This window comes from Panthera pardus, unplaced genomic scaffold, assembly GCF_024362965.1.
Source record: "Panthera pardus isolate Hobbes unplaced genomic scaffold, ASM2436296v1 HiC_scaffold_16, whole genome shotgun sequence".
Lineage (NCBI taxonomy): Eukaryota > Metazoa > Chordata > Mammalia > Carnivora > Felidae > Panthera > Panthera pardus.
Window position 1 is genome coordinate 125,747,648 of NW_026526721.1, and position 13,912 is coordinate 125,761,559.

At 34.7% G+C, this 13,912-nt stretch overlaps 1 protein-coding gene across 3 annotated transcripts in view; it reads left to right on the plus strand.

The window, feature by feature from the left end:
- Positions 1-13,912, plus strand: part of STAG1 (stromal antigen 1) — a 403,080-nt gene that overhangs the window by 371,324 nt on the left and 17,844 nt on the right. For all 3 annotated transcript variants that reach the window (XM_019437287.2, XM_019437295.2, XM_019437306.2), the window contains 3 exons: positions 77-178; positions 3,887-4,035; positions 4,756-4,884. In XM_019437287.2, coding sequence (XP_019292832.1) covers positions 77-178; positions 3,887-4,035; positions 4,756-4,884 — 380 coding nt within the window. The remainder of the gene's footprint in view (positions 1-76; positions 179-3,886; positions 4,036-4,755; positions 4,885-13,912) is intronic.

The window sequence follows — 13,912 nt, forward strand, 5'->3', positions numbered from 1 at the left end:
ATTTTTTTCACCAATCTACTTTGTCTCATGAAATTTCAATAATTTTAAAGCTGTATTTTCTTTCTTTTTCTCATAGTATTACAATGACTATGGTGATATTATTAAGGAAACACTGAGTAAAACCAGACAGATTGATAAAATTCAGTGTGCCAAGACCCTCATTCTCAGTTTACAGCAGGTAAGAAATCTAAAGGAAAGAGGTAAAGGTTAGAATTAATGTTACTGAGTACTTTTATGGGCTTAGTATGTACTAGGTATATTTTACCTCACTTAAACTAGGTCATTGTTTAAGTAATAATAAGTAGTAATTAATACATTACTATGGATACTTTCTGGTACAAAAACATGTGTTATCTGTCTTTTCTTTTGGAAGATAGTCTTATAGTACACATTTCAAATAATGAAATCCTACTAAAGTTATCTACTCTTGGACCAGATGAAATGCAAATGGATATTTTAAAAAGTACTCATCTAAAAAGAAAAATACATAAATATTTTTTTAACATATTTAATGAAGAAAGGGCAAGAATAGTATTCAAATAATGAAATAGGTCACATATATAAATCAGAGTCCCTAATAAATGCCTCATGAATTAATACAGAGATTTCAGGAGGTAGGTGGGGCTGTAGGTTTGTGTATGTAAACTTAAATACATTTATATGTCAACCAGCCCTATGAACAAAGTTAAAAACAAATGACAGGTTGGGGGAAATATTTTCAATCATACTTAATAAATCCTACAAATCAATAACAAAAACACATTCCTTAGAAAAGTGAGCAAGGGATATGAAAAGCCACTTTTCAGAAGAGAAATCTTATAAAACAATAACCCTATGAGAAGAGGCATAACTTCATTAATAATTAATAAAGGGATGCCTGGGTGGCTCAGTTGGTTAAGTGTCTGACTTTGGCTCAGGTCATGATCTTGCGTTCTGTGGGTTTGAGCCCCATGATGGGCTCTGTGCTGACAGCCCAGGGCCTGGAGCCTGCTTCAGATTCTGTGTCTCCCCCACGTTCACGCTTTGTCTCTGTCTCTCAAAAATAAATAAAACATTAAAAAAAATTTTTTTAAATAATTGATGAAATACGAATTGAAACAAAGAGATATTTGTCACTGATGAACAGATTAGCATGAATTTAAATCATTGTTAATACCAACAGTTGATAAAGATGTAGAGAAAAAGGGTCTTTTGTGAAAGAAATTGCTATTGCCAGGGCACCTCGGTGGCTCAGTTGTCAGTTAAGTGTCCGACTCTTGATTTCAGTCCAGGTCATGATTTCACAATTCGTGAGTTTGAGCCCCACATGACTGTCAGCATAGAGCCTGCTTGGGATTCTCTCTCTCTGCCCCTCCCGTGCTCTCTCTCTTTCTCTCTCTAAAAATAAATGAAGTAAACTTAAAAAAAAAAAATTTTTTTTAAGAAAATTCTATTGCCTTCTTGAAATACAATTTTGCAGAATATATCAAAATTGAAGATAAATACTCCTTTTAAAAGTCACTTTTTGCTGCTAGGTATCTATAGAGGTACATGCAGGTACACACAAAGATATGTATGTAAAATATGTTTTATTGTAGCAGTCTATAATATTGAAAGATTGGAGATTCAGCAGAAGAATGGTTAAAGTGTGAAACTCTGAAGTAGCTAAAAGTTTTAAGACAAAATATTAAGTGAAAAATAGCAAGTTTTGGAGAAAGGGGAAGCTTCATGCACTGTTGGTGGAAATCCAGACTGGTACAGCCACTCTGGAAAACAGTATGGAGGTTCCTCAAAAAGTTAAAAATAAAACTGTCCAATACCCAGCAATTGCATTACTAGGTATTTACCCAAAGAATACAAAAATACTAATTGAAAGAGACACGCACATTCAAAGAGGTACACACACACACACACACACAAAAATAAACAATGGAATATTCCTTAGCCATAAAAAAGAGTGAAATCTTGTCATTTGCAGCAGTGCGGATGGAGCTAGAGACCATCATGCTAAGCGAAACAAGTCAGAGAGACACCCCATATGATTTTTCTCATGTGGAATTTAAGAAACAAAACAGATTCTTAACAGAGAACAAACTGAGGGTTGATGGAGGGGAGGTAGGCGGGGGGATGGCTTAAATGGGTGATGGGTAGTAAGGAGGGCACTCGTGATGGGCACTGGGAGTTGTATGTAAGTAATGAATCCCTAAATTCTACACCTAAAATTAGTATTACACCCTCTGTTAGCTAACTGGAATTTAAATAACAACTTGAAAAAGCGGGAAAAAACGGAGCAAGTTTCAGGACAAAATATATAGGATAGTACCATTTATATTAGAAGTTTTGTGTATGTGATATATTGGTGTGTCTAAACTAGTCTAGAAAACCTTGAAACTTTAACATAAATTACCTTTGGAGAGAAGAATAATATTTAATGGCACAGAGGAAGGAGAACTTTTATTTTTATATTACTTGAATTTTGCACAAAGAGATATTTTTTGTATTCATTTTAAGTATACATTTTAAAATTTAAGGCTATTGTGTACAACCATTTCTGAAAACATTTTGAAGTTTAAAAATTTATAAGTAATTATCTGTAAATAAATTTGAAAATTTTTTGAAGACCTGCTGTTTCTAGTCATGACACTCTGTTGGTGAAGAAAATGAGAAGGTGGACAACATAATTACTAGAAGAGCCATTCAATGGAATGGTATGATTAGAGTGAACTGAGAGATTGGGAGTGAGGAGGTGAAGAAAAACAATGTAAACAATCCTTTTTAGGATCTTTGCCATAGAGAGAATCAAAACGATGCATTACTAGCTGACATAGGAGATAGAGTTAAGTTATGGGTTGTTTTGTTTTTTTTTATGTTGGTTTCTTTTTAAGATGCATGCAGGTAGTAGAGAGGGAATAGTTAAGGATGCAGGACAGAGCCGTAAGCATGAAAGCAAAATTGCTAAATAGGTAAAATGGAGTGAGATCTAGTAAATAAGTAGGGAGTGGCTTTAGATGAAAGCCTGGACTATTCATATCTTATAGGGAAGACAGATATGTATAGCTAAATTTAAGTGTCTGATCTTGGTGGTAGAATGATGATAGCTTTTATATTCTTTAGTACTCCAGATTTATTTGGTTGTTGTTATTCTGATACAATATGTGCAATCTATGTGTAATTTATAAAATCCCTCCACCCAGCTTAAGAACCTTTTTGTATATTTTGTTGGTGGGTAGGAAAAATCACCCCATATATCCAAATGTCTTTTTTTACATAGTGTTCTTGTCTAAAGATATAATCAGTGAAAAAAACCAACGTTCTGAACCGCATATATCGTATATTGCCATCCTTATGAAACAACAAAAAGAATACGTAAATGTTTATGAATATAAAGTATATTTCTATAAGCATATTTCTTTTCCCCCAGCCTAAAATACATTATTTTTTTGTTAAAAAGAAATAAAGTCCTAGGGCACCTGGGTGGCTCAGTCGGTTAAGTGTCAACTCTTGCTTTTGGTTCAGGTCATGACCTCCTAGTTTCATGAGTTCAAGCCTCACGTCAAGCTCTGCTCTGGCAGCATGGGCTGTATGAGCTTGTGTGGGTTTCTCTGTCTCTGCCCCTCCCCCACACATGCTGTCTCTGTCTCTTGCAAAATAAATAAAGAAACTTAAAAAAAAAAAAAAAGAAATTCCTGTTCACATTTAATCACACAACTAGCATGAAAATGAGCTCAAGAAATTAGTAATGGTAGATGACTTGGAGAAGGGGAACAGTGTGACTATGGTTAAATATAAGGAGGGAAATTTTAACATGTGCCTTTTAAATATTTTTAAATTATATTACCTATTCTGATAATAAATGAAATAAATATTTCTTAGCTGTAGATTTTTCCTCTTTTTTTCTTTCAACCAGTTGTTTAATGAACTTGTCCAAGAGCAAGGTCCCAATCTAGATAGGACATCTGCCCATGTCAGTGGCATTAAAGAACTGGCACGTCGTTTTGCCCTTACGTTCGGACTGGATCAGATCAAGACACGAGAAGCAGTTGCCACACTTCACAAGTGAGTGAGCTGAATAAACCCTTTATGTTATAAAGAATTTAGTTTTACTGGAATTTAACTGAAATAAATGTTATTTGACCCATTTTTAAAGTGACAAATGATAGAATTTTTAAGTTACAATAACTTCAGAGGTTGTGTCATCTAGTTATTCTCAACTAGGAGGGCCTTTTGAATTTGAAAAATACTTCAACTCTCTATTTTGTCATTTATAAAGAATAGAAAGTAAAATTTAACAAAATATCTGGTCAGTGAGAAAATGTTATAGGAGACATGGGTTTAAAAACACTGTACTAATTTGGTCAACTTTATTTCATAACTAAAAACTGAATGACAGAAAATGTTAAATACCTTACGTTTAAATACCTCATATAGCTGCTTGGTCCCGTGACCCAACTCTGAGAACCAAAGTTTCTGACAATCTAATGCCCTTTCCAGGGTATTGTGTTACCCCTATAAGATACATACAGGAATTTAGCTTTGTGGTTATTCAGCTATTTTTTATATTATTTGCTACAACTAATACTTTTCTACTGTAAATAATAGAATACTAATAGGTATATATGTCATACAAATTAACATTGTTTTGCCCTTCAAATTTATTGGATTTTACTTCCTTCAGTGATGATTTTCCTGCCTTTTCAACTACTTTGAAATTCTAGCCCATTGAGAGAACTACACTACTTATCTGGAAAAATAAGATGTTATTTTCTTTTACTTCAGGGATGGCATAGAGTTTGCCTTTAAATACCAAAATCAGAAAGGACAAGAATATCCCCCTCCTAATCTGGCTTTCCTGGAAGTATTAAGTGAATTTTCTTCTAAACTTCTTCGACAGGACAAAAAGACTGTGTAAGTTACTTTCATCATGATACCCTTGTAATTTTAAATGTTTTATTTTTTGGAAAAATGTTAGTCATCTAGATATAATTACTGTTGATAACATATGCTCTGATTGTTTTAAGGAACCATAGTTTTCTTGCAAGCATCTGTATAATTGTTCTTTCACTGTTCACCTTTAGTACTCCAGAATTTGCAAGATTAAATTGAGTAAGTGGGCAATGACTTCTTTTCTTATTCCACAATTCAAAGAAGTAGGAACATTGGCTTAGCCATTGTGTAACCCTTTCTTTTTTCCTCTTACATTAATTATATTTTAGTTTTACAGTTGACTCTTGAACAACATGGGTTAGGGGTGCAGACCTCCTCACAATCAAAAATCGTGTTTTAACTTTTTTTTAATTTAAAATAAAAGGGTATTTATTAAATTTTAAATTTCACACTTTTTTAATGTTATTTTTTATTACTTAAATATAGTTGACATACGATATTATGTTAGTTTCAGGTATATAACATAGTGACTCAGGAATTCTATACATAACACAGTGCTCACCATGGTAAATTTAGTAACTGTCATGATACAACATTATTACAGTCTTATTGACTATACCCTCTATGCTGTACTATGTAACTTTTGACTTCCCAAAAACTTAACTATTTGTAGCCTATTAATGACTAGAAGCCTTACCGATAATAGTTAACATCTTTCATATGTTGTATGTATTTTATGCTTTCTTATAATAAAGTAAGCTAGAGAAAAGAAAATGTTAAAGTCATAAGAGAAAATATATTTATGGTATGTAGTGTATTGAAAAAAAATCCACATTTAAGTGGACGTGCACAATTCAAATCCATGTTCAAAGGTAAACTGAATTTTTTATTTGACTTGGTCCAAGAAGATTGATTTATTTTTCTATTTTTTTATTTTTGATAACTGATAATAGTTTAAAGAAGTAATATATGCAGTTTTCATAAAAAATATTGATGGGATACTGAATTTTATGAATTTGGTAGAAAGGTATATCAGTTGTAATAATGCTAAATAAACAGAAATTTGGAGAGACAGTTAAAAATCATATGAATATGAGTGATAATTCTAAGGAGAGATGCCGACTTCATTTGGTCAAAAAAGATTTATTAAACAATATGGTCAGGTACTGTTGTATAACTGTTATTCTAGTATGCCCAGGCAGCGAACAATACAAAGTTTCTAATGTAAGGGGGACACAACATAAAATAGGAACAAGAGTCTCAGGCACTGAAATAGAATAATATGATAGAGAATGAGTGATGTTGGGTATTTGTGTGTGTGTGGGGGGGGGGGGGGTGGTTAGTTTGAAAACTTATTTATTCTGGGCATTTACAGATATACATTTTCCTCTGAGCATTACTTTAGTTGCATCTTACAGATTCTGATATGTTGCATTTATGTTTTCATTCATCTCAGTGACTTTCTCATTTTCTTTGTGATGTATTCTTTTATCTTAGTTATTAAGGAGTATTTTATTTAATTTCCACATATTTGTGAATTTCCAAATTTTCCTTCGATTATTGATTTCTCATTTCATTACATTGTGATTAGAGAACATGAATTTTTTTAATTTTTTTAATGTTTTATTCATTTTTTTGAGAGAAAGAGACACAGTGTGCAGGGGAGGGGAAGAGAGAGAGGAGACACAGAATCTGAAACAGGCTCCAGGCTCTGAGCAGCCGGCACGAACTATAAGATCATGACCTGAGCCGAAGTTGGACGCTTAACCAACTGAGCCACCCACATGCCCCGAGAACATGCTTTGTATAATTTAATCCTTTCAAATTTATTCAGGCTTGTTTTATAGACCAATATATGGTCTATTCTAGAGAATGTTCCATATGTACTTCAGGAGAATATGTATTCTTCTGCTGGTGTTCAGTGGTGTTGAGGTATCTGTTAGGTCAGGTGGCATATGGTTGGTTTTGTTTTTTTTTTTTAATAGCGTTGTTCAAGTCTTCTATTTCTTTGTTAATATTTTGTCTAGTTCTATCCATTATTGAGAGTGGGGTATTGAAGTCTCCTCAACTATTACTGAATTGTTATTTTTCCTTTCAAATTTGTCGATTTTTTGCTTCATGCCTTTTGAGGCTAGCCCTTTTGTTAGGTGTATTTATGTGTATACTTGTGCCTTCCTGATGGATTGACTCTTAAATAGCATTATAAAATGTCATTCCCTGGCTCTAGTAACTTTTGTCTTATTCTATTTTGTCTGATACTAATATAACCACTCCAGTTGTATTTTATTTACTGTTTGCATGGTATACTTTTTTTCCATCCTTTCACTTTCTGGCTTTTTGTCTTTGAATGTAAACTTTGCTTCTTATAGATAGAGTGTAGTTTGATCATGTTTTGGGTTGTTGTTTGTGGGGATTGAACAAGACCTGAGCTGAGATCAAGAGTCAGACACTTCATTTTCTGCCATTATACTGTTTGCTTCTATAGATCTATTTTTGCTATTTCCTCCCTTATTGCCTTTTTTATATATTTTTTAAAATTATTTTTTAATTTACATCCAAGTTAGCATATAGTGCAACAATGATTTCAAGAGTAGATTCCTTGCAAATTGGTGCAGCCGCTCTGGAAAGCAGTGTGGAGGTTCCTCAGAAAATTAAAAATAGACCTACCCTATGACCCAGCAATAGCACTGCTAGGAATTTATCCAAGGGATACAGGAGTACTGATGCATAGGGGCACCTGTACCCCAATGTTTATAGCGGCACTCTCAACAATAGCCAAATTATGGAAAGAGCCTAAATGTCCATCAACTGATGAATGGATAAAGAAATTGTGGTTTATATACACAATGGAATACTACGTGGCAATGAGAAAAAATGAAATATGGCCTTTTGTAGCAACATGGATGGAACTGGAGAGTGTGATGCTAAGTGAAATAAGCCATACAGAGAAAGACAGATACCATATGGTTTCACTCTTATGTGGATCCTGAGAAACATAACAGAAACCCATGGGGGAGGGGAAGGAAAAAAAAAAATAAAATAAAGAGGTTAGAGTGGGAGAGAGCCAAAGCATTAGAGACTGTTAAAAACTGAGAACAAACTGAGGGTTGATGGGGGGGGGGGAGGGAGGGCAGGGTGGGAGGGAGGGCAGGGTGGGTGATGGGTATTGAGGAGGGCACCTTTTGGGATGAGCACTGGGTGTTGTATGGAAACCAATTTGACAGTAAATTTCATATATTAAAAAATAAATAAATAAATAAATAAATAAAAGAAAAAAAAATAAATAAATAAAAATAAAAAATAAAAATAAATAAAATATTTGCCAAGAGTAGATTCCTTAATGCCCTTACCCATTTAGCCCATCCCCCCTCCCACAATCCCTCCAGCAACCCTGTTCTCTGTATTTAAGAGTCTCTTATGTTTTGTCCCCCTCCCTGTTTTTATATTAGTTTTGCTTCCCTTCCCTTATGTTCATCTGTTTTGTATCTTAAAGTCCTCATGTGAGTGAAGTCATATGATATTTGTCTTTCTCTAATTTCACATAGGGTAATACCCTCTTGTTCCATCCACGTTGTTGCAAATGACAAGATTTCATTATTTTTGATTGCTGAATAATACTCCATTGTATATATATACCACATCTTTTTTATCCATTCATCCATCGATGGACATTTGGGCTCTTTCCGTACTTTGGCTGTTGTTGATAGTGCTGCTGTAAACATTGGGGTGCATGTGCCCCTTTGAAACAGCACACCTGTATACTTTAGATAAATACCTACTAGTGCAATTGCTGGATCATAGGGTAGTTCTATTTTTAATTTTTTGAGGAGCCTCCATACTGTTTTTCACAGTGGCTGCACCAGTTTGCATTCCCACCAGCAATGCAAAAGAGATCCTCTTCCTCTGCATCCTTGCCAACATCGGTGGTTGCCTGAGTTGTTAATGTTAACTGTTCTGACAGATGTGAGGTGATATCTCATTGTGGTTTTGATTTGTATTTCCCTGATGATGAGTGATGTTGAGCATTTTTTCATGTGTTGGTTGGCCATCTGGATGTCTTCCTTGGAGAAGTGTCTGTTCATGTCTTTTGCCCATTTTTTCACTGGATTATCTGTTTTTTTGGGTGATGAGTTTGAGAAATTCTTTATAGAGTTGGATACTACCCTTTATCTGATATGTCATTTGCAAATATCTTCTCCCATTCTGTCAGTTGCCTTTTAGTTTTGCTGGTTGTTTTCTTGGCTGTGCAGAAGCTTTTTATTTTGATGAGGTCCCAATAGTTCATTTTTGCTTTTGTTTACCTTGCCTCCAGAGACATGTTGAGTAAGAAGTTGCTGTGGCCAAGGTCAAAGAGGTCTTTGCCTGCTTTCTCCTCTAGGATTTTGATGGCTTCCTGTCTTACATTTAGGTCTTCCACCCATTTTGAGTTTAGTTTTGTGTATGGTGTAAGAAAGTGGTCCAGGTTCATTCTCCTGCATGTCGCTGTCCAGGTTTCCCAGCACCACTTGTTGAAGAGACTATCTTTATTCCACTGGATATTCTTTCCTGCTTTGTCAAAGATTAGTTGGCCATGACTTCTTTTATATTAAGTGGATATTTTCTAGTGTAACATTTTACTTCCAAATTATTTAAAATTTTTTTCTTTTTAATGTTTATCTATATTTGAGAGAGAGTGTGAGTGAGTGTGAGCAGGGGAGGGGCAGAGAGAGATGGAGGAGACAGAATCTGAAGCAGACTCTGAGCTGTCAGCACAGAGCCCACTGTAGGGCTTGAACTCACAAGCCATGAGATCATGTTGGACACCCAACTGACTGAGACACCCAGGTGTCCCTTACTTCAAAATTACTTAATTGTACTTTTTTAGTTATGTCCTTAGTGGGTTTATGTAGGCCTTAAAATATACATCTTATCAAAATTTCTTCAAATTTACTCTAGGGAAATATAAAAACTTTACTTCTATATAGCTTTTCTTTTCTTTTTTTAATGTTTATTTATTTTTTTGAAAGAGAGAGAGACAGAGCATGAGTAGGGTAGGGACAGAGAGAGAGACACAGAATCTGAAGCAGGCTCCAGGCTCTTCTGAGCTGTCAGCACAGAGCCCAACGCGGGGCTCGAACCCATGAACCGTGAGATCATGACCTGAGCTGAAGTCGGATGCTTAACTGACTGAGCTACCCAGGTGCCCCTATATAGCTCCATTTCTATTCTTTTTTGTGTCATTATTGTTACACATACTGCATCTAAATATGTTACACACCCAACAATACATCATTATAATTATATTTGATATAATTGTATGTCTTTTAAATATACTGAGAGAAGAAATGGAGCCAAGTATACATTTATTATAGAGTTTGTTATAGTAACCTTTTTTTTAATGTTTATTTATTTTTGAGAGAGAGTGTGAGTAGGGGCAGGGCAGAGACAGAGTGGGACAGAGGATCCGAGGTGGGCTCTGCTCTGACAGCAGAGCCCGATGTGGGCTCAAACTCACAAACCATGAGATTGTGACCTGACTTGAAGTTGGACACTTAACTGACTGAGCCACCCAGGGGCCTGTTATATTATTAATCTTATTTGCCCTTTCTGGTTCTCCTCATTTCTTTCTGTGGATTTGATATACCATCTGGCATCATTTCCTTACACTAATATATCTTTGCTCCCACCTATTTCTTTTGTATTTATTATCAAATATATTACATTTCTATGTTATTGGCTCAACAATACAGTGATACATATTATTTTATACAATTCTTGTTTAAATTAGTGAAAAGAATAAATATGCAATTATATTGGCCTTCATAACTACTTAATAATTACCTTTTAGCTCTCTTGGTTTTTTCATGTGTATTCTCTGGCATCATTTGCTTTCAGCCTGAAGAACATCTTTTATTGTTTCTTTTAAGTCAGGTCAGCCAGCAACTAATTCTCTATTTTTATTCCTTCTGGGAGTGTCTTTATTTTATCTTTAGCTTTGAAATAGAGTTTTGCTAGATAAAATATTCTGATTTGATAGTGTGTTACTTTCAGTACATTGATGATGCTGTCCCACTGACTTCTGGCCTCCATTGCATCTGATGAGAAATCATGAGTTACTTGCTCTTCTTTCAAGAGTTTTCCTTTAGTGTTAGCTTTTAGCATTTTGCCTATGATGCATCGGGGTGTGGGTCTTTTTGAATTTATCTTGCTTGGACTTTGTTGAGCTTTGATAATGTGTAGATTAATGTTTTTCACCAAATTTGGAAGTATTAACTATTATATCTTTTTTTTTTTTCTATTATATCTTTAAATGCATTTCTACTCCTTTCTTCTCCTGGTATTTCCACTACACCTATCAGTGCACTTAATGGTATCGCACATTTCTGAGGCTCTGTTCATTTTTCTTTATTCTTTCTCTCTGCTCTTCAGAATACATAATTTCTACTGATGTATATTCAAGATTACCAACTATTTATTCTGCCAGTTCAAATCTGTTGAGCCCCATAGAGAATTCTTAATTTGTTATTGTAATTTGCAACTGCAAAATTTCCATTTGTTCTCTTTTTATCATTTCTTTTTATTCTTCTTATTCTCTATTTAATGAGATAGTGACATATTTTTCATTCCTTATGTATATATTTTTTTAGTTCTTTGAACATATTTAAAATATTGCTTTGCAATCTTTATGGGCCACTGTTTTTATTGCTCACTTTTTTACTGCTACATGTAGGTCATATTTCCCTATTTCTTTGCATGTCTCATAATTTTTTGTTTAAAACTGAACAATTTAGGTAATATGTTGCATACATGATACGTTGTGAAATAATTTAGGTACACTTCATACCAATTCGCTGCACCCCTAGAGATTGATGTTGTTTGCTGGGTCATTTGTTTAGAGATTTGGATGAACAAACTATGAAGTCTATTTCTCTTACAGTGTGCAGCCTCTGCTATCCCTACTCAGATTTTTCCCCTTTTTTTTTTTTTTTTTTTTTATCATTTGGCTTGAATTCCTAGGAGTCAAGCCTATGTCAGCATTAGACTCATTAATCAAAGGTTGTGCTTAAACCCCCTTGGCCATTTAGGTTTTTACTTTTTACTCTTTGTTGTGTGTGTCGCTTGAAGACTGCTGTCACAATTCAGGGGTGTTATTTTGCTTCACAGTCAGCCAGAAGACTAGCAGCTTGGAAGTTCCCTCTCTCATTGCTCCTGAGAAGGGGCAGCCTTGGGTATGTGCAGTCTTCCAAACTAACAGAGAACGATTTGATTTGATTTGATTTGATTAAGCTTAATTTTTAGAGAAGTTTTAGGTTCACAGCAAAATTGAGGGGAAGGTAAGGAGAATTCCCATGTATCACTCTGCCCTTACACATAGTCTCCCCATTATCAGCATCTACCACCAAGATGATACACTTGTTATAATTGATAAACCTACCTTGACATATCATAATCGCCAAAGTTCATGATTGGTTACATTATAGTTCATTCTTGAAGTACATTCTGTGGGTTTAGACAAATGTATAATGACATGCATCCATCATTATGGAATCATACAGAGTATTTTATTCACTTCCCTAAAAACCCTCTGTGCTGTGCTTGTTCATCTTTCCTCTCATCACCCAAACCCTAGCAACCACTGATGATTTTACTGTTTCCATAGTTTTGCCTTTTCCAGAATGTTATATGGTTGGAATCACAAAGTATGTAGCCTTTTCAGATAAGCTTCTTTCACTTAGTGTAATATGCATGTAAAGTTCCTCCATGTCCTTTCATGGCTTGATAAGCTCATTTCTTTTTCATGTTGAGAATTATACCATTGTCTAGAAATACCACAATTGATTTAGCCATTTACCTACTGAAGGACATCTTGGTTGCTTCCAAATTTTGGCAATTATGAATGAAGCTGATATAAACATCCCTGTGTAGGTAATTGTAAGGACTTAAATTTTTAAGTCTTTTGGGTAAATACTAAGGCTTGTGATTGCTGGATCACATGGTAAGAGTGTGTTTAGTTTTATAAGAAACTGCAAAACTATCTTCCAAAGTTTCTGTACCATTTTCTATTCCTATCAGCAATGTATGAGAGTTTCTTTTGTTCCACATCCTCACCAGGATTCGGTGTTGTCATTGTTTCAGATTTTGGCCATTCTAATAGGTGTATAGTTGTGTCTTATTTTTTTTTTAATTTTTTTTAATGTTTATTTTTGAGAGAAACAGAGCGTGAGTGGTGGAGGGGCAGAGAGAGAGGGAGATGCAGAATCAGAAGCTGGCTCCAGGCCCCAAGCGGTCAGCACAGAGCCCGACACGGGGCTTGACCTCACAAACTGAGATCATGACCTAAGCTGAAGTCAGACACTTGACCCACTGAACCACCCAGGTGCCCCTAGTTGTGTCTTATTTTAATTTTGCATTTCCTTGATGACATATGATGTGGAGCAACTTTTAATGTGCTTAATTTGCCATCTGTATATTTTCTTTGGTGAGGTATCTGTTCAGATGTGTAGCCCATTTTTAAATTAGGTTGTTTGTTTTCTTATTGTTGAGTTTTAAGAGTTGTTTCTATATGTTAGATAGCAATTCCTTTATCAGATATGTATTTTGCAAATATTTTCTCCCAGTCTGTGGTTGTCTTCTCTTTCTCTAGACAGTGTCTTTTGCAGAACAGAAGTTTTTAATTTTAATTAACTCTGCCTTATCAATTATTATTCCAGGGACCCTGCCTTCGGTGTTGTAAAAAGTCATTGCCATACCCTGGGTTATCTAGGTTTTCTCCTATATTATTTTGTAGGAGTTTTATAGTCTTACATTTTACATTTATAAATTTTACATTTACAAAATGGTTTATAATCCATTTTGAGTTGGTTTTTGTGAACAACGTAAGCTCTGTGTCTAGACTCATTTATTTGCTTTGCACATCCAGTTGTTCATTTATTGAAGAGACTGCTTTTACTCCATTTTATTACCTTTGCTCCTTTGTCACAAAGATCAGTTGATTATATTTATGTGGGCCTGTTTCTGGGTTCTCTTTTCTGTTCCTTTGATCTATATGTCTATTCATTGGCCAGTACCA